General features: G+C 40.6%; 1 protein-coding gene across 2 annotated transcripts; it reads right to left on the bottom strand.

The window, feature by feature from the left end:
- Nucleotides 1-1,298: 1,298 nt before the first annotated feature.
- ptpn3 (protein tyrosine phosphatase non-receptor type 3) lies at nt 1,299-21,656 on the bottom strand. 2 transcript variants are annotated; one of them, XM_074653739.1, is made up of 27 exons: nt 21,479-21,620; nt 20,423-20,488; nt 19,819-19,961; nt 18,747-18,881; nt 18,543-18,585; nt 17,772-17,853; nt 17,574-17,618; nt 17,438-17,490; nt 16,820-16,937; nt 16,649-16,736; nt 16,471-16,559; nt 16,323-16,386; nt 15,177-15,379; nt 14,963-15,088; nt 14,668-14,829; nt 13,180-13,282; nt 13,013-13,090; nt 12,823-12,879; nt 11,612-11,768; nt 11,310-11,482; nt 10,935-11,025; nt 10,667-10,728; nt 10,428-10,574; nt 8,530-8,658; nt 7,040-7,185; nt 6,805-6,940; nt 1,299-1,974 (listed from the first exon to the last, which is right to left on the bottom strand). In XM_074653739.1, exons 3-27 carry the CDS (start codon nt 19,885-19,887, stop codon nt 1,900-1,902), a joined length of 2,631 nt encoding a protein of 876 aa, XP_074509840.1. In that variant the 5' UTR covers nt 19,888-19,961; nt 20,423-20,488; nt 21,479-21,620; the 3' UTR covers nt 1,299-1,899. The 2 variants fall into 2 exon arrangements, with proteins under 2 accessions (XP_074509840.1, XP_074509841.1); XM_074653740.1 differs by lacking the exon at nt 10,428-10,574 and having other exon boundaries at nt 21,479-21,656.
- Nucleotides 21,657-22,222: the final 566 nt, after the last annotated feature.

The following is a 22,222-nucleotide window of genomic DNA, read 5'->3' as shown; positions in this document are numbered from 1 at the left end:
AGTGCACCACCGTGCAGCCCTGTTCAGATATATTTTCTGTAAAATATTGTGAAAGTCTTAAAAGCTTTTAAAATTTTATTTTATTGCATCTAAAACTATTATAATCAGCCTATAAATTATTTTTGTGTCTTTGTGGCATTTTTTTTTTATTTTGAAATATAAAGTCAGTACCTGTAAATCAGAAAACTTCCCAAATTTCCCATTCCCACGCCATACAAACACACTAATATAAATAATAAAAAATATTTCCTCAAGTAGGGTGAATATATATATATATATATTCACCCTACTTGAGGAAATATTTTTTCTTTGCTGTTAACCTGTGTGACATTTTTTGATATGCAACAACTTTTCCTTCACACAACCCTGTGAAGAAGGCTCTCCAGGCGTCTTCCGGTTTATACGATACGATAATACTTTGTCAGACAGGTCTCAAATTTGTTTTGCATCATAGCAGCTCCATTTGCAACATCACAGAAAGGACAAAAACAAGAAATAAGGATACATACATTTAAACATTACAATCACAGAAGACGATATTCAGGGCCCTTCAACGTACATTTGATCTTGGATTAGGTTCCATATACAGTTTTAGGATTGACTGAGAATCCCTGAGTTCCTGAGAATAATTATCGATCCTTCTGTGTAAATTATGTGTAAAACTGTAGACTGTGAAAATATGACCTCAGACCTGGTCGGTCCTCTTATACAGTAGAAACACACACAAACCCTCAGATGTGCATATCATGGACAAAACTTCTTACAGATGTAGGTTTTTGTGTGAGTTAGTTGGTTCTGGACATGATTAATATAAGATATGAGTGAAATGATTCATAATTCTCTAAACATATTCTGGTTTTAGTGAGTATTATGTAAATACTATACCAACTCTTCATGCCTGCATTGAAAAAAAGTACCAGAGATGCACAAATATAAACAACACTATGACTCATAAAAGAATATCATAAACCTGCAGAGATACTGAAATCCTCAAAGCCATACAACATTTTATTATCTCTCTTTTAAAACAATATTTTGTCTTAACCAGACACATTTTGGGCTGATTTGTGATGCTGAGACAGTTTCACTGACATGATGCCAGCTTGAGAGGCAGTCAGCTGAAGGTTAAATAAGCAGATTACTCTTCACTTCAGTGAGCAGCTTCATTCCGCAAGGAAGTGTGAAAAAAGGGCGTGTATGAGACACCACAGAGCCATTAGAGAATCTCATCATACAGCAATCCTCATTTAATGATCTAATTTATAACAACAGAGGAAATGACAAAGCAGACACATGGGTATAAATCAGTGTGTTTATTTTAGTGTCTTAATAATTTAAGAGTGTGGGTTTGGTGCTCCTCTTGGCGTGTGGCGCTGCACCACCGTGACCTTACAGTATCTGCCGTAGTGATCTAAAGCCTGCCTTGCTCTCCATCTTTGGACACACAGATAAACTACAGATTATAAAGATCCTGTCTGCCTCCGCCGCCCCGTTCGATCCATCGACTGGGAGGCGTCAGTCTAATAAGGCACGCGTAGCTTAACAAGTAGAGGCAACATTCCTGAGTGGCCTCTTGGACAGAAAATTAGCAGCTCACATCAGTCTTACATCAGTCTCTATGGAGACCGCAGCCTCTACATGCTTAATGCACTATCAGCAAACATTAAAGGCCGACTAGGTGGAGGATTCATACTCTCACATTGAATCTAGGCTACACAGATCACAGACAGCTGTGCTCTGAAGCTGGTTATACTCTCATTATCCAGTCTGTGTACCAGTCCCTCAGGCGGTGACAGAGGTTAATCTGTTATAGCGCTGTAAGTCCCCCTGTGGCAGTCGCATGAGATGAGGCTGAAGCGGTAAGTGTGTCTGTTCTGGTCCTGTTGCTGTTTTTTTGGGCTATGGTGCCGTGGATCCCTCCTGTTTCTCTTTGTAGATTCGCAGGATGGCCGTACACACAAACTGGAACTGACACTGAAACACACAACATGCAAAGTGTTACACAACACCGCTGTTATTGAAAGGGTGGCAGTGGTGGAAAGTAACAAAGTAGATTTACTCAAGGACTGTCCTTACGTACAAATTGGAGGTACTTTTACATAAAGTGGCAGTAGGCTGTATATTTTTGGCATCATTGGGGAAAAAATCCATAATAACCTTTCAGCATATTGTAATTCAAGTGTTCTGAGAGAAAACTAGACTTCTGCACCTCATCATGGCTCTGTTTTCAGGCTTTAAAGAATCAAGCCCGTGACGGGAGACTTTGACCAATCACAGGTCATTTCATTGAGAGAGCGTTCCTATTGGCTGTGCTCCGGTTATGTGACTGGAACTTGGTGTTCATCACCAGATTACACAATGGCGGCGGCGTCACAAACTTTCTCATTTTACAGCTAAACCCTACACTACAAGATGATCCTGAAAACATTTGAGGTGAGTAATAGAAATTAACGTAACATAATATTGATTCATATTTGATCAACGCTGCCTAGTTTGACCGTTTGGTCGGAGTTTGTGAGTGACTGACAGCTGGCTCTCATAGACGGCAGCTGGACAGCAGACCTCAGATCAGCTCTTACTGCTTGTTTTCATCCGGTCTGTGAAATCTTGCAGATGCCGTTAGGAGCACCGGAGGACACCGAGGTACATGATTTTTTTCAGGTTACCCGTTTCATGTACTACTGTCAGGATATAGCGACCGTTTTATAAAAATAACTTTTTTAAATCATATTTGCTCCAATCTCGCCTACTTCAGCTTTAAGTACAAATTGAAGGTACTTTTACTTAACTTCAGTATTTCCAGTTAAAGCAACTTTATACTTCTACTCCACTACAACCCTTGAGGCAATAATTTACTTTTTACTCCATTACATTTTTCTGAAAGCTATAGTTATCAGTTTCTTTTCAGATTACAATTTTTCACACCCAGTGAAAACCATATACTGTATCTCCAAATTTGGTGATTGCGAATTTGAATTTCTCTGATAAACAGAAGGATGCAGTGCTCCTTTATGGGTTGAGAACATTATCTTACTTCTTAAGGTAAATAAACTATTCAAACCTCTCTTGCTGGAAAATGCATTGTCACAAAGCAGAAAACAGCGCTGTTTTTCTGAGCTCATGAGATACGTGGTTCTCACAGGACAGTGACACTACAAACATATGATGATCTTATAGGATATGATACATTGCTGTATGACAGTGATATAAAATCATTGAAAACAGCGCAACCTTAACCATTTACAGCAGTAAAATGCAACATACAGATGAATGCAGCAGTAATATTAATCCAAAAACATGTTAATAGTAAAACATTGACATTTTACTGACTAATGAGTACTTTTGATACTTTAAGTAAATTTAGCTGATAATACTTTCATACTTTTATGTATTTAAGTTTTGAATGCAGGACTTTTACTTGTAGTGGAGTATTGTACTTGTAGTGGAGTATTTTCAGTGTGGCATTGCTACTTTTACTTAAGTAAATGATCTGAATACTTCCTCCACCACTGAAGGGTAGTACTGATTATATTCTATATTTTCCAATGTTATTAAATTCCATGAAAAGAGCAAAATCAACAATCCTACTAACAAGTATTGTCTGTGAAACCAAAGCCTGATTCAGCGTATTCTCCTGTGTCACAGAGCTCCAGTGTTGTCCAAAAACTGTTAAAACACATCAATGAGCCAGCACTCACTAAAACACCAAATACGTATTAATACGCAGCTGAAAATAGTCCTCAAAAATGCACTTTTTACTACAGTTTGAGTAACATTTTCTAAAAACGGCAGTGTCCAGCTGTTTTTGCCTTTTTTAAGCAACACTAAGTGTGCATTCCAATACTCATACAACCATACTATTTAGTATGCCAGAAAAAGATTAAGTATGTCCCACTATTTAGTATGTCAAATGCAGTATGACAAACATACCAGGAATAGGAGCTATTCTGACCCACAATCCTCTGCGCAGCGGATATATGAGCAAGAGGGTCAAAGTTCAAGGCACAATGTTATGACAAAGTAGTCTGTCCCAAATGTACAGTATGCATACTGCATGCAACAGTACGTACTTTGTAAGGGCAGCTGCAGTACGTACTAAAAGTAAAAAGAAAAAGTATGCGATTTGGAACGCAGCCTAAGAGTCTACAGCCATGCATGCTTTGAGCTAAATGCTAAAGTCAACATGCTAACATAATGATATTTAGCAGGTATAATGTTTACCATGTTTAGAGTTACAACGATTAATTGTCAACTATTAAATGAATCGCCAACTATTTTGATAATTGATTAATTGGTTTGAGTAATTTTTTGAGAAAAAAAAGTCAAAATTCTCTGAATCAAGCTTCTTAAATGTGAATATTTTCTGGTTTCTTTACTCCTCTATGACAGATAAACTGAATATATTTGAGTTGTGGACAAAACAAGACATTTTAAGGACGTCATCTTGGGCTTTTGGAAACACTGATCGACATTTTTCACCATTTTCCGACATTTTATAAACCAAACAACTAATTGATTAATCGAGAAAATAATCAACAGATTAATCAACAATGAAAATAATCGTCAGTTGCAGCCCTAACCATGTTCAACATCTAAGTTCAGCATGTTAGTATTTACATTTGCTAATTACTGTAGCACTAAGCACAGCTGAGGCTGATGGGAATGTCATTTGTCATTCAAATTAAAAATTTGACTTGATGACGGCGCTGGATATAAAAGTCAGCGGATCACCAAAGTAATTTCAGTTCACCCAGAGGAGGACATAAACGCATGTGCCAAATTTCACGGCAATCCATTCAAAAGTTGTTGAGACATTTCACTCAAAACCACAAATGTCGACCTCATGGTGGCGCTAGAGGAAAAGTCAGTAGGATTTGTTGTCTTGAAATCATCAATATCTGGACAAAATTTCATGGAAAATCACGGAATAGTTGTCCAAATATTTTAGTCTGAACCAAAGTGGTGGACCGACCAACCAATGCTGCTAGAATCGCTAAAAATAAAACTCCATCTGCTGAGGAAGACTGTGTGATACGATTGAAAGCTCCAGAGCAGCTACTGAGTGGACCTTGTGATGAGATTGATCTGTTGACTGTGTATTTGTGACCCATTTTCAGTGTTTTACATTTCTAGCAGAAATCAACAGTGTCACAGACGGGTAAGGAAGCTGGAAAGTATTGCGAGACTAACATTGTTTTGGTCTTTTCATGGCATTTGTTGATGATAAGAAAGACATAAAATAATGCTTTATACATCAACATATGGCTCCTTAACATGACGGTTTGCCCTCTGACTGTGCATGTTTTCCGTCACTGCGACACAAACATATGAGGGAAACCTGAGGAAGTGTTCCATCAGCACAAAAACATCGAGAGAAGAAGAAGCCTCAGGGACTGGATCGCCTTTCAAAATAAGGGCGATCGTGGTGGCAGCAGTGGCCTAGAAGCAGGCTTGTGACTGGAGGGCTGCCACATTCCCAGCACACTACCTCCTATCAAAGCATGAGTAACACTTTCCTCTCCCTCGACAAATACCGCTGAGGTGCCACAGAGCACGGCTTCCAACCTCAGCCTGCCTGCTCCAGCACATCAGTGTAAAACTGCTCCAGCACATCAGTGTAAAACTGTGGATTAATGAAGGTTAAAGATGACAGGACCCAACAGATGTCAAAAACATTGGCCACTTGTGAAGTGAAGTCTCCTCTCTATTATGAAAATTCCTGAAGTTCTTTACATGGTATTTTTAGAGAAACGCTAAGCAATCTAACAGCTCCATTAAAACACATTTCTGACAAACACTAACGTTCTCTGTGGTTACATCCCACCTTCTGTCAAGCCTTTTATCAGACAGATATTCCTATAGACCTTTTCAAACTTGTATTTCCTGTTCCAGTGTATGTGATGGTGCCTTCAAATGGGGTCGCGTTTACCGTGTTCACGCGAAGAGTCCATATGAACACCCCCCCAACCCCCCTCCCCACCTTGTGGTACTCACGACCTCGTAAGTGGAAAGTTTTGTCACGAGTTGTGACGCGTTTGTTGAAGTTGTCAGGAATGGTGGAGGCCATGGAAGTTCATTTTTCGGTGCATTATAAGTGAATATATTAAAATTTTAGTGGTATATTGTTTTTCTTCGTAATTTTATATGTTTGAGGAAAATGTTGATATTTCCAACGGCCTCATCTTTTTCCTCTGTCATTATGCCTTTGCATTTCCTGCATTATGTTACCCACTTGCTAGCTTGCTAAATTGTTAGCCTCTGTGGCTTCAAGACACCAACAGTAACACTTGAACGCAAAGCAAATTGTGTACACGACTTCCCATGTCAAAAACACGAGCTCACGAGTTTCATCTGAAGGCACCATGAAACAAGGTGCAAGTTTAACAAGTTTTAGACCACATGTTGAAGACAAATCAGCTGGACATTATGGAAATTAAACGCTTGTAATGTGCTATGAGATTTTTTAGACAATACAGACAATTCTCTCCCTTGCTCTACTTTTTCTTATTCTTAATTTTGTTATTATCTTTTTTAATTTGTTTTCATTCTTTCTTTCTTTTCATTCTTTATTTGTCACATGCTGTCCCCTGTTACTTATTTGTAAGTTTTTTTATGTTTTGTGATGACAGCTGTTGTTGCCTGTGTATGTGTTAGTATGTCCAAATTGTCTACATGTGTATGAACGAATTGGTGAATAAAGGGGGAAAAAAAAGACAATGAGTATTGAGGACGGCTTAAAATTCTCTCAAGCGGCAGGTTACCATAACAAAGAAATTAATAAACCCTTGTTATGTTTCTCCGTACCGTGGTCTGAACCATCATGGCTCGCTGATCTCTCTCTGATTTGACAATGTCCAGCGGGGATACCGGCCGACGCTCATCCAACAGATTCAACGCCGTCTCCATGGTGATCAGAACACCTGTACGTCCAATGCCAGCGCTGAAATACAAAACAAACACAGCATTTAGTGTATAGTAGAGTGTACAGTACATGAGGGCAGTGTTCATTTCGAGTAATCCACTACTATGTGTTTGTTACCTGCAGTGTACCATTAGTGGCTCGTCACCTCTCCTCCTCTCCCTGACCGAGCTGATGAACATCAGGAAGTCTGAGGGGTCATCGGGTACGCCGTGGTCTGGCCACGCCACATACTGCAGGTGTGTGACTGCACGTTCCTCACCCAGCTAACACACACACACACACACACACACACACACATGATGAAAGTCAGATAATCAGAGAGAATTTAAGTATTTCATAACCTGTATTTAAATCTCTGCAGCGCCACAGGCTCACACACTTTCAGCATGTGGGACAAGAAAAGGGTGTAGCGGAAAAAACTGAGCAGGTGAGGAAAACCACCCTGCACGTGATCAGTAGGTGAGATTAAGAAGTGAAGAGGGACACAGAAAGATGAAAAGAGGCGGGGAGGAGAATGGCTGAGTTTAGAGTTTATAATGGTCATGTGGCCCGTGACTCCATGCAGGGATTAACTCGCCCCGCCAGAGGAACAGATGGGCCCACACAGCAGTATCTGTGTATGCATGTGTGTGTGCCGTCATACTTCATGCCTCCTTGAGCATTATTTATGTATTTACCTGTTTGAAGTCAATGTGAAAAAACTGCTCATTTAATTTGATTATCTGCCATATAAAGTGTTTTAAAACTTGATCAGATAAAGACCTCTCAGAAAGACCCGCCCACCTACACCTACATACAGTTAATACACTCTACCGCACACGCCCACCCACGCACTACACAGACCGAGCCACCCACACGGAGGTGACTGTATGTTGGCTGTGGAAAGTTTGCTGCCTGTGGCGAGCTCTGTTAGGTGACATATGGTACAAACATGGTACATGTCACTGCAAACATACAAACAGAAAAGCTCGGTGTTGTGAGACCATTGTCATGATTTGCTTCATAATTGATTAATCTGCTATCCATTTTCTCGAGTAACTTTTGGCCTATATAATAAGATCAGAAAGCAGTTAAAAAACGCCCATCGTAATGTTTCATAGCTCAAGGTGATTTCAAATGTCTTGTTTTGTCTGAGCAAATGTCCAAAACCCCCAAAATATTGAATTTACTATAATGTTAGGACAAGGAAAAGCAGCACATTTTCACATTTGAGAAGCGTAAAAAATTGATTTTGTCATATAAAAATGACTTAAATGATTATTCAAGGGCTCGACTAACACTCATACAATTTTATTGACTAATCGGTTTTGTTGATTTAATCTACAGATCTGTAAAACTGAGTTTCTCCAAAAAGAATAACACAAAAGCACCACCTTAAATCTTGTGTTTACCAGAAATGTGCTCATAAGTTTCTTGGAAATAAGTCATTCAGCATGAAAAAAGCATAAAAAATGACTAAAGAAATCTTAGTCGACTTAGACCAAAACGACCGATTAGTCGACTAATCGAATAAGAGAGGGCTGCCTTAGATTATTTGATTATTAAAATAGTTGCCAATTAATTTTCTGTTGATCGATTTATCATCGCAGCTCTATTTGCTACTGTACCTGTGTGTGTGTCAGAGTGAACTGCCGCGTCACGTACGCCAGGTTACACTCCTCAGAGTGACACTTCACTCTGAGATGACCGTAGTCCTTCACTTCTGGTGGATGCGGCCAGTATTGGTGGCATTTGGTCTGCAAGTGTGTGACATAACCGACAAATTACATTACATGTGACATGAGTCATCAGTCAGGATTACAATGCACTACTGCTGCTACATCAGCTGCGCTCTGCTCTCATGAAATCAAACTCATATTCAACGGCGTCGTATGTTCCACCCGGCCGCCTGAGGAACAAAAGCAATTCATCAGGAGCAGGATGTGAACTGATTGTGAATTTGCGTGCATGTGTGTGTGTATATCTGTGTGTGATCGTCAAGTGGAGAAACTCAGGGCACTTGACGAATGTCAGGAAAATGATCAATTAATGAAAGCATCTGGTTACCAAGCAACAGCTGAGAGAGAGACATCTTCATTCAACAAGACCTTGATATCTCGCTGCCTCTGTGTGGATGTGTCTTCACCCTCAAATTATTCCTCTCATTGGCATCCTGCTCACACTTTACATTTAGCTATTCTCTACACTGTGAGACCCTGTAATTACAATTACAGCGCCAATTTATTTATTTTTGTGAGAAAACATCATCGCTGAACCTTGTAATTACAGTAATCATGTACTGAGTAAAACATGAAACTGCATGTAATAGTGTGCTAGTAGTGCTGAAGTAATCACTGTGTTAAAGGGACAGTGTGTAATATTTTGGGGAATCTACTAGCAGAAATGGAATATAATATTCAGAACTATGTTTTCATTAGTGTAAAATCACCTGAAACTAAGAATCGTTTTCGTTAGCTTAGAATGAGCCCTTCATATCTATATAGGGAGCGAGTCCTCTTCACGGAATCCGCCATGTTGCTCCGCCATTTTTCTACAGTAGCCCAGAACGGACAAACCAAACATTGTTTTTTTGCGTCCGAAATTCCACACTAACATGCTATTAATTATGTTTAAACAGTACGTGAGATATTTTAGTATGTCCGAAACCATAGTATGAAACCAATAGTACACGAATTGCATACTATTTCCAGTGAAAAGTTGGACCCTACGGCGACATAAATATCCCACAATGCAATGCGGTAGTGATGACAACGTTCATATAAGACGCTGACAGACAGCTCTGTAACGTCAATAATGCTGTAAGTGCAGGATTCACTTTGCTAGGCGTAATTTATATTTTAAATGAATTCACTTTGATTCTCACAAACCGTCGCTTTGGTCACATGAGGTTGGCACGTGTTACCATGGTTACACGACTCCAACCGGCAAGGAGGCTCTCAGGAAGTGACGACGTCAATTACAGTTCAGTGCGTCCGAAAAGATACATACTACTGTTTATTCATACAGAAGTCTGTTGAATGATAGTACACGTATTGGGTATGTAGTGTATAGGATGTGATTTCGGACGCAGCCGGCTCTTACGAGTACACGATTTTTACGTTACCTGAAGGTCACCGTAGTTCTCCTACACGTTTGTGGAACTGTGCTAAGGTGAGCTGCAGAGTGCAAAACTGTGGTACCGCCAGCCGCCGTCTGACTTCCGTTGCTCCTAAAGTAGTGTTATTATGGTAAGGATGGCCTCTGAGGGAGGTGAACGTGTTACCACGGTTTTGCACTCGGTGGCTCACGCTACCGCAGTCTTGTAAAGGGAGGAGTGAGCGGAGGGGTACTCAGTTGGTTGCAATCTGCAACCACACCACTAGATGCTGCCAAATCCTACACACTGTCCCTTTAATGTATCTGTGATTTTAAACTGTAATTTCAGGTGTTTCCCTCTCTGTTTACTCATTTCCATTCCTGTGTAAGTGTTGCTGTTTACAGTATAAAAGACTGAATGCATGTATACCCGTCCCCTCTCTGTCAGAGTTGTTAGCATGATGATGGTGTGCGACTGTTGCTCCCAAACAGTCTGCCAAAAGTGAGTGAAGGTCTGTGGCAATGGACCCTGAGCCGCAACATAACGTAAACACACACCAGACCCTGGGGGCGCCACCTACGAGACAGACAAATAAACACACACAGAGGACGAGTTTACATTCAATGTCAGACGAGGACAAGAAGACACTTCACATCAGTGATGCGCACCGTGATGTGGCTGGCGTTGATGTAGTCCTCCTGGCCCTGGAGCACCACTCTGGTGGCATCGTCTGAAAGGAGAGCGCGACAGCAGCGTGTGAGGGTCATTACAGAGCCGTCGACGCATCGCAGGCTCAACCAATTAAATTTCATGAAGTGCTACAGCGGTGAGCTCCAGATCAAGGTTAGACAGGTAGCACAGAGCTGTTCACCAGGTAGAGAAGAGACGAACAGCAGGGCACAGACACACACATATATAAGTATAAGCAGCACTTACAAGGTAAAACATCCTTATATCGATTCTTGTCCATGTTCTCAGGCAGCCGAGAACAGTTTAGTGTAAGACCAGGCTTCCTCCTGTATAAATTCTAGAAATTACAAGCATACAAACACACGCTTTGCACGTAAACACACAGAAACATACACAAACAAAAACTCAAATTCCAGGCCAGTGACAGCATCTTTGTTTTAGCTTGTCCGAGTGAAGATTAGGGCCAACATCTGTCCCAAAAACAGCACTTAAAAGGCTCATTATGATCCAAAATAACTGAGCGGGACAAACTAAATCCTTAAAATAAACATGTATTTTGGTCCGGCTCATAAATACACTTTTAAATACCCGCTCACTGTTTAGCTCCCACCTGCATTTTACCTCAAAATGGAAACAGAGTGTGCCAGACTGTATTCCTCTCTCCAGCTGTCTCATCGATTCCTCCAGCGTCGTGACCCGCTCTGACTGGCCAGGTGACAGCTTGTCTCCCTGTGATTGGATGGTGAGTTTGAGGGCGGGAGGCAACTGCAGCAGGGGTGCCGCCCGGCCAGGACCTGGAATCCAAGGACAGTTCAAGGCTCTGATAAATATTCATAGGAACATGACAGACAGTGTGCCCACTCATATCACATGCTGCTTCAGGAGTTTTGTGTCTCTGTGAAGACACACACACACACACACACCTCTGCGTCTGATGAGCAAGGCCAGCTCTCTGGAGTGCGACTCTCTGCTGGCTCGTATGAACATGACAACCTGATCATGTGTGTGTTCAGAAATGTCTCGACCGTTGATGAGCACCAACAGGTCTCCCTCCAGGATTTTGGGCTCAATTCGACCTGCCTACAAACAACACAGACACAAAGCTGACATCTCCACACCAGATGTTAACCTGTCTTACAGTCTAGGGCTTAGACCTACACCCGATATTAGTATATTATATATCGGTATCAGTGTATACGTCAGCAACAAGAAATTGCCGTGCAGAAATGATAAACTAGTGTCACATACATACATACATACTATCCACCAGAGAGCTCTGTCAGGTTTATTTTTCAACTGTAAAATGTCTCGCTGAGTATTTATCTTGGTCACAATTTAAAAAAAAAAAAAACTGTAAGGGATACGAATCAAGATATTTTGTTTATGTTTTGTCTTCCTTCAATTACTATTGGCCGATATATCGTTATCAGATTTTTTAAGTAAGGGACAATGTGCAGCAAGCCGGTCCTTGTTGTGAAATAAACCCCGGCGGGGGGGTCTTGCATCGCCCTGAAGGGGTTTATTTCACAACAATGACCCGCTCGCTGTACATTATCCCGCTTATTACAGGGCTACTTAAGAAATTTGACACAAAAAATGGTCCTCTAGAGTCCGACATCAAAACTGCGTCCATAGCAACGGTCTGCTACAAAGAAATAACAGACCGTAGAACGCCGTGACCATCAAAAACGAGTATCCAACAAAGCTGTGTAATAAATAAATATATATTGATATCTGTATCGGCCTCAAAAATCCAGTATCGGTCAGGCAATATACTAATGTTTTTTTTTTTCATTTTTATTATCAATTAATCTGATTGAATTAAATCGACTAATCATCTGAAAATAGGGAAAAATCCACAATATCCTGAAGCCAAATATGACATCCTCAAAATATAGTTTGTTTTGTCTGACTAACAGTCTAAAACCCCAAAGATATTTAGTTTATTATCATATTGGCATTTTTGCTTTTTCTGGTTAGCAACTAATCAATGAATTGACTAATCGTTGCAGCTCTTTTTAATATCTATTCATCAGTCCATATTGTGTTTACATTTCATCATCATAAAGTTATTATAACACCACCCGGAGACGGCACGCCGTCAAAACACAAACACGTCCGAGTCTGTTCTTACCGGAGAGTCCGGTTTTACATGCGATATGGCTAGAGGCATCTTCTGATCCACTCCACCCTAGGAGGAGTTAGGAAATTAAATGGAGAAAGAGTGGAGACATAATGTGTGTAAACAAATTAAAAAAACATAAAACGTTGCCTGCCACACATGAGGGTAAGAGACACACAAAGAGTGTAAGAGAGAGACCCACTTTAACATTGAAGCCAAACTTGCCGTCATGATCGGGGGCAATGCATATTAGCATCAAGTCACCGTCGCCGAGAGCACCCTGCACACACACAAGTACTCAGAATCAATGGACACATGGATGCATATACAGTAATACAGTTATTTAGAGTTGATGCTGAGATAACGGACCTTTTCGTAGTGGTGTGAGCTGTGGTCACCGTCCTCCTCTCCTATACTGTCATCAGTTTGCAACAAAGCATCATCCGTCCCCTGGCTATAAGAGCCAGACAGGCTGAAAGAGAGAAAATAAAGAGATTTCTTTTCACCCTAATTTGCAGATTAACAGATGACTTTCAGATGTAATAATAATACAATTTATGACTACTCTCATATCAGAATATTTTTTTATCCTATGTTTAACATAAATGCTTTGACAACACTAATGTTTCGACAAATATTGCAATTGCAATTATTTTCTCAAAATTAAAACACAGGCATATCTGAAGGTCTTCACAGTATTAACCATGATAACTTTGTACCATGTTTTCCCAAATTTAACCACTTTCTATCCTACCAAACATTCAGATATCAAAATAATACAGAGTGGTGCTTCTTCTCTCTTGAATAAAATCTCTGGCCGAGGCTAACTAGTGGAGAAAGGTGCAATAGGGCTGCACGATTTTGAAAAATATCTAATTGCGATTATTTTTTACTGATATTGCAATTGCAATATGATTTGCAATATTAGAGGAAATGATCATTTTTACATCAGTATTCTCATTTTCATTGAAAAACATGAAATGATTATAGTGTGATTTTTTTGCAGGGATCTGTACCAAACAAAGATGTTCTCTTAAGTCTGTAGAATATGATGTGTCGGCCAGGACATCTCTGCAGCACAACAATTTATTAATTTAAAATGGTATTTTGACACACATTTTGCCTTTAACAAATATTGCAATTTCCTCCTCATAATGTGATTTGAAAATTGCAGAAGACCATATTGCGATTTCGATAACATTTTGATTTATTTAATTTCAGCCCTAAAGGTGCATGCAAAAACCTTGTTAAGCAGACAACATCTGCTAAACCTCTTCTCAGGTTGAAGCTTTGATTGGAATTTATTAGGCCATAAATCTTCATCTACCATTGAGAATAATGTAATTTGTCCCGCCCTAACAGGTTCAACAAACTGCTAACACGAGACTCAGGAAGATGTCCCTGGGGTGCATCCTAAGTCTCTTTCAAATTGCATCCACGTTTCCCTCACTTGCGTCTCTCCATGCATTCCTGATGGGAGGGATGTTAGGAACAGACTTAAATGAGGGAAACATGGATGCACTATACACGCACACAGTCCTGAGAAGTGTCTTATCAGCCAGATTAACTGAAAACACATGTGTGGGCGTTCAGAGGCTTTAAGTGGTTTGACCAACTCACTGAATTAACGTTAACTAGCTAAATCTTAGTAATTTGGTGTCATTAATGCTGTAATTTAAAAAGGCAGCTCTTTCGATTCAAGCACTGCATGAAATCCAATTGCAATGTTGCTATAAAATTGATTAAACTCTCAGCCCTAACATACGCCATGCCACCAAAGCCCACTGGATTGAGAGAGATGTTAAGGGTGCGCCTAAGAAGTAGACAGATAACATTTCTGTTGTAACTGATACTAACTGATGCGGCGAAGCGTCTCCGTCGCTGTCCTTGCTGCTGCTCACAGACGACCTGTAAGTGTAGAAGACGTCCTCCCCCTCCGACATGTCTTTCAGGTCATTAGTCAGTTCGACTGAGGACGGGCGAGGTTTACGGATGCCGTGGCGAACTCGAGGACTTCGCCTGCCGGAGAGACAAACCAGCAAAACCAGGTGAAATTATCAAATGACATGATATGAGTCCAAAGAAGAGAAGCTGGATTGATGTCTGACGGCAGCTGAGAACACATAGTTGTGGTTGATCCTGCAGGTCGTACCAGTTGGGGGTGTTTGGGGGCGATCTAGAGGGCAGACTCTTGGTCTCGAAGTTCTCTGATGATATCGACCTCTTCAGGACCGGATTCCACACCATCCCTCCCACCACACGCTGGCACACTGGACCGCTGCAAATCAGGAAGGAAGAGAAAGAACATTTTCAGTATTTCTGACGAGAACGTACATGTGAACGTACACGTACAGATGCAGGCTCACCTCTCAGATTTACTGTTGCCAAGGCCCAGGTGTTGCGTTATCAGCTTTCTGTAGGACTGAACTGTGCTGTTGTTGAGTTTGAGGCTCCTGGAAGTCCGATTAGAGCAGAAGAAGGAGTGATGATCCACACAGGACCTCCACAGGTTCTTACAGGTCTTGGGACAGGGCAGAACTAGAGACACCTCACAATCCTGTGTCTCCCCCTGCAACATACAGAGCTTACAATTTTCATAATGCTTTATAGTGTTGACACAACTCCAATATTCAAGGTCATATCTCTAACTGAAGCTGCCCAGGTTGCATTTGTTGCCAGCAATAAAAAAAACAATGAATGATTTATTACTTTTCGCAAATATAAACACAGACAAAACCTGCCAAGAGTGTGGATATGAATCATTCAATCAATGCTATATTCACATCGATGTAGACTGTGAAGTAGTCAAGTGTATAAATTATTATGTCCTAATTCTAGCTATAATTACAGCTTGATGTAAAAGCAATCAAAAAAATTGTGCCGACTCCAAACTTTCAATGGATTTATCAGCAGAGTGTGGAGAGCAATTAAAAGCAGCAATTTGTTCAGAGCAGATATTCAAACTATTAAAGAGGACCTATTATGCTCATTTTCTCATCATTTGTATTTTGGGTTTCTACTAGAACTTGTTTACACGCTTTAAAGTTTAAAAAACGCTTTATTTTTCTCATACCGGCTGTTCTGCAGCACCTCTTTTCACCCTCTCTCCCCCCTCAAAAAGCCAAGTCTGCTCTGATTGGTCAGCTGGCCCACTCTGTTGTGATTGGTCAACTGAACCAAACTCTTTGGACTCTGTTCCAGCTCCGCTCTAACTAGCGTTGTTTGAGGGCGTGCAAAACTAACCGCTAGGCAGGTATTATGCAAATGTGTTTCTTAGTGACATCACCATGTTACAGAAGAAAAGGCGGGACTTAAAGAAAACGTTTCAGGCAGTTCAGGAGCAGTGTTTCTGTCGGGGAGAGTAACTCCTTTTGGCGTGGACTTTCGGCTTTGTAACTTCACAGATCTTTGACATTCACAAAAAACTATATAACACACTAAAGGGAAGGGAAAAAGAACACAAAAGCAAAATAGGTCCTCTTTAAGAACAAATGAATGGTAGAGGGACTCACATGTTTACGTTTCAGGTGTATAAGAAAGCGTTTCCTCTTGAATGAAATCTTGATGATGTTCCCCCTATATGTGAAGAATTCAATTGATTGACGGAATAAGAATAAAATACAGGAACAAAGACGGGTAATTAGCGTCATCGTCACTCACCAGGGGAAGAAACTGGAGCAAATCATATTACAGAATATCGCAACACCGCTGGAGGCCAAGCCCACCGTCAGAGGGGCGTCGTTGGTGTCCTGAGAGACAGAAAGATGACAAAAAAGTGTCATGCATGAGAGGAATAACGAGGAATTACATGAAAGTTTAAGCGGGGGAATCGCTCTACCATGGCAGCATGCAGCTCCACGCCGTACAACTCCAGCGTCCGTGCTGTGTTGAGGAAACACAGCTCTGCTTCGCTCTGCTTCAGCCCCCTGGGAACACACAGAGTCACAAACAAAGCCAACTGCACAAGAAACTGTCTGTTTACTAGATGTAATGCAACTGTCTGAATTACTTGTGCTGTGGATGTAGTTCCTCCACTTTAGACAGAAAGTCTTCATCCTGCTCGGGCATGAAGTGGCACTTGGAGAGGTAACCGGGGAGTCGAGACGGACAGTGATCCCCCATCTCCGCTGCAGGTGATGGAAAGAGACACTGAGCACATAACCAGATCCACACATTCACACACTGACATCTATTATAGCCATTACAAGATGGAACTCTTTAACAAATCAAGTTACTAAAACAAATACCAGAGCCACTTTCAAGAAAGCATTAAAAGCGTATTTAATGCAATTAACTACATGAATGATCAGTAGATGCTTCTGGCATGCTGATGTTTTTTGTTTGTGGTGTATTAAGGTTTCAAATAGGTATATATTACTGCATGGAAGCTTTGGTATGTAATGTGATTTGTTTGAATGTATATAATTGTTTGATTTCTATGTCAGACCCCAGGAAGACTGGCTGACTTCATGGTGTGAGCTAATGGGGATCCTAATGAACTAATAAACATCTGGGGTATTATAAGAGAGCTGCTGCTTATTGAGAGCATCCTCAACAGCACTAATTACTCACTCAGTTATTATTAAGTCATTAATCATTTGTTTCTCTAGGAAGAGATCGGACTTACATTGCACTGCGTACGAGGCCAGTACTACAGCTGCACTCAGCGGGCACTGCAACCTGCAATCATACTCCATGATTACACATTGTAACAGTTAACTGTACACAGGGGGGGAAGGGTGGTTTGTTTGTGTGTTACTAACCGTCCTTCTCTAATGTCACTCCTGATCTGGAGGAAGTACAGGTGCCTGCAGGGGCGAGACAATAGGAACTTTACCGACCCACGCCTTCATTTTTATCCATAATCCCACAGTGAAAAGGACCTTTCTGAGTCACACAACTTCTCCAGATCAATGTCTAGTGATATTTGACTGCAACGCATAACAGAGACATATACTAACCTTGTCTGTTCATGCTGCAGAGAGTTAGGATCGGAGATGAAGAATCGTACTCTGAAGTTCAGATAAAAGGGAGACGCGAGACCTGCAGAGAAATGGAATATATCTATAGTCGCAAGTTCCCCTCGATCCTCTTCTCTCCTACGCCTCCTATCTATAAATGTATTTAAAGGGGACCTATTATGCTTTTTCCCTTTCCTTTTGTGTGTTATATAATTTCTTTGTGCATGTAAAAGGTCTGCAAAGTTACAAAGTCAAAAGTCCACGCCAAAGGAAGTTACTCTCCCCCTCAGATACACTGATCCTGAACTGCCTGAAACACCTTGATTTTAAGTCCCGCCTTTTCTTCCGTAACGTGGTGATGTCACCAAGTAGCAAATCTGCATAATACCTGCCTAGCGGCTAGTCTGGCACACCCTCAAACAAAGCTAGTTAGAGCGGAGCTGGAGCAGAGTCCAACGAGTTTGGATCGGTTGACCAATCACAACAGAGCGGGCCAGCTGACCAATCAGAGCAGACTGGTCTTTTTGGGAGGGCGAGCCAGGAACTCAAACAGAGTGTTTCAGACAGAGGGTGAAAAGAGGCGCTGCAGCACAACCGGTATGAGAAAATTAAAGCGTTTTTGAACATTAAAGATTGTCAAAATGTTCTGCACCTGAAAATAAGCATAATAGATCCCCTTTAAATATATTTTAAAACAGAACTGTATTTGTCTAGACAAGTAATTCTGCGTAAAAGACAGTGAATTCTCTGTAACCAGAACAAGCCAGATACCTTTTATCTGCTTCTTCAAGGGTTTCTCAGGCTCCAACCATCTCTGAGAGAAAAGAAATTCATTAAGTATAATGGCTAACTAGGGCTAAAAAAAAACATTTATGTAAGCATACCCTGTGGTTATCATCGTCTAAACAGCAATCAGCGAGCACAATGCGCTACAATCCCAGCCCCGAATGTGCAGCAGATGAACAGTGAGCTCACAGGAGAGTGTGTGTTGGCTGTGATTGAGGCGATGGCTGTGCTGGATTCTCTGATCTGCAGACTGAAGAGCTGCCTCTCCTGCAGGCCCAGGTGGTCGCATACTTGGTCCAACAGAACCACACCTTCATCCTGCTTCTGAGGGATGGAAACAACAAACAAATATTAATAGCAGCCAAAACTTTGTGTGGCATTTATTTGTATATGTATATATACCGTGCCATATGCAGCAGTAGTACCTAATGCATGGATAGGGAGGATTATTTTGTTTTTAAACAATATTCTCTGAGGTTATTTTAAATATTAAAAATTGTTGTAAATCAGACAAAAACAATTAATAATGCATACATCCAGGTGAAAATAAGATCTCCATCTGCAGCACAACACTCTGTAGTTTAACTATTAATCACTCTGAGAGATAACCCGCAGCTCGTCTGCATTTTTTTCTTCACACCTTTTGTTACCGGAAGCACATTCACACCACAAGAGGAGCGTGTTTACTGTAAACTACAGCGAACAGTGAGTTCTTGCAGCAGGAAAAAATTTTTTTTATGTGTGTGGACACAACACCCGAGTGTAGATCAGTTTAAACGGGCCATGCCTCCCTCAAAAATCTTATCTAAACACAAGAAACACAGCTGTAAAAAAAAAAAGACAGTAATGGAGAGTTTAATATTGGAAACAACCGCAACGCTCTCCCGCCGTTCACACAAAGATGCTGCACAGCTGCTGTCCCAGAAAGCAATATCTGTGATTGCCTTTCTGCATGTGTGTGTAGGCTTGTCAGTGTGTGTGTGAGTACACTGCTGTCAGGCTGCGTACGACATGATATGCGGGTGATGTAAAGGCTCCTCTTAAGAGTGACAAGCTCTGCAGGCTGCAGGTGACTGAGTGTGTCCTTCACACCAAGGTCGCTGTGTTAAAGGAGAGATGTGGATCAATGGGAATAGGAAAGAGTAGTCGCCCACTGCATGATGCACAGAGACAGACTGGAGCAACATATGATCTCCTGGAAACAGTGTGTGTGTGTGTGTGTGTGTATGTACGTGTGTGTGTGTGTCTCTGTGTTACGCACGCTGACTCTGAAGGTCTCGATCGTGCCGTCCAGCAGCTGAACTAGGCAGAGCAGGTCCGGTTTTGGCATGTCTGTTACCACGGTAACTCTGCCTTCCCTCTCAAGACAAACACCCTGCCCTCAGCTCGTCACTGAGTGGGGACCTGGAAACACACACACACACACAACCACAAAAACAGTGTCAGATGTTTCCAGGCTGTTGTCTTCCAATGAAAGCACCTCCCTCAGGATGACACTATGTGTGTGGTGAGTAATATGTGTGTGCTGGATGGAGCATCGGCTGCGGTGAGTAATGCAGCGTGAATGCAAAGGAGTGACTCCTTGTGTGTGTGTGTGTAACTCCTTATTATTTGGCCTGGGTCTGAACATGTCCCTTCCCTCTCCCTGCTGCTCTCCCTCTGCGTCTCACCGCCTTTCACAGGCAGCTGAATGATAAGAATGTTAAACATTTTCAGAGTCGAACACGCCCATCTACGCTACGGCTGATCTCAGACCAGCCGCTGGGGAGCACACAGCAGGAATAAAAAAATACACACATACATGCACTACTAATGCAAAGCCAATAGCTTTGTGCATCTATATGCATGCAGGTGTATGTACGTACATGTGTCCTGTCTTGGTTTCCAGTTGAACGATTAATGGATCCAGGCCGGCCTGTCTAACACTGATTCTGGAAGGACACACAGTGTTTGAGTTAATGTTTGAACACAGTGACACACACTGAATATATTGAAACAGAGCTGGCCCCCAGTTTGGTCACCTGTTTTCCATAATAACCCCCTCTCACAGGCAGGCAGTGCCTCTAATGAATTTACAAGTAAATGCTACATTTTAAAAGCAGATCCATCATAATGTAGAGACTTCACTGGGTGCATCTATTTCTGATATGTTTTTTATACTTTATTTTTTCCCTTTTTTCAAGGTTGTTTTCATACATGCAATTTACAGTTCGTAATTACAATAGTTTATAAACCATTTTTTAAGTAGATGAGCTTATAGACAAACTCATTAGAGTACACTAGAGAAAACAACTTCAACATTCAAAATTGAAATAAAATTAAGAAAAGAAATAATAATAATAATAATAATAATAATAATAATAATAATAATAATAATAATACAAATAAAGAATAGAGTTAAAAAAACAACAACAAAAAACACACATAACAAAAGAAAATAAACAATAATAATAATACAAAAATATTTCTGATATGTTGAGGTTTGTGTCCACAGATGAGGATATAAAATATCTGACTTTATGATGCTTTTTAATACATATTCTCTGGCATAGCTTTACCTGTACAAGTTGGAAGTGTAGCTACATGGTAGGACATAATAACACCTAGCTTTGCTGCTAGTTCACCAAACACACACACATACAGATGAATAAACAACAGGGCCTATCTGGGTGGATTAGGAGGCCCATGTATTTATGTCCCAGTTACTGGATAATGAACTGTGCTGCGTGACCTCGCTGTACTTTGACCCGCAGCGACAACAAGGAACCTGTTGACAGCCTGAACTTCTCTAAAGCTGCACCCTAAAGGAGGAACTCTTCACCTGGCCAACTTTCCTCACACCGCCGCGTAACTACACATTATTGGCTGTTTTCTTTGGGAAGACAATGTTTTAAAAGACAGAGAAACAAAGATATGTGTACCTCAGTCGTCCCTCTTCAGAGACAGATCATGTCCTCAGACTGTCCGCTGTGTGAGAGCCTCGGGACGGGTTGCGTCGGAGCGGAGCAGCCAGGTAGGTATAGAGTTAGAGTTAGAGTTGGAGCTAGGTAGGTAAATATCCGGGACAAGTTTCTCATCCCTGGCTGCTCGAGGCGCTGCGCTGATTCCGCACGGACCCGCCCCTTCGCCGTGCCGCGCGCGCTCCCGACTGGATGCGCGCTCTAGAGGGAGTGTATATATATATATATTGTATATATAATATATATAATGCTACATTAATATATATATATATATATATATAAGTAATATAGTATAATATATATATATTATACTATATTACTTTTATATATATATATTATATATATATATATATTATATATATATATATATATTATATATATAAAATATATTATATATATAATATATATATATTATATATATATATATATATATATATATATATATATATATATATATATATTAATGTAGCATTATATATATATAATATATATATTATATAATATATATATTATATATATATATATATAATATATATATAAAAGTAATATAGTATAATATATATATATATTATTGATGTGTATATATATATTACTTTTGATACTTTAAGTATATTTTCCTGACACCGGCTATGTACTTTCAGTAACGTTTTCATTGAAGGAATTTTACTTGTATTGAAGTATTTTTACCGCGTATTAAATACTTTT

Source organism: Sebastes fasciatus, chromosome 12, assembly GCF_043250625.1.
Source record: "Sebastes fasciatus isolate fSebFas1 chromosome 12, fSebFas1.pri, whole genome shotgun sequence".
Lineage (NCBI taxonomy): Eukaryota > Metazoa > Chordata > Actinopteri > Perciformes > Sebastidae > Sebastes > Sebastes fasciatus.
The sequence above is the reverse complement of the archived record's forward strand: the minus strand, read 5'-3'. Positions and strand labels throughout refer to the sequence as shown.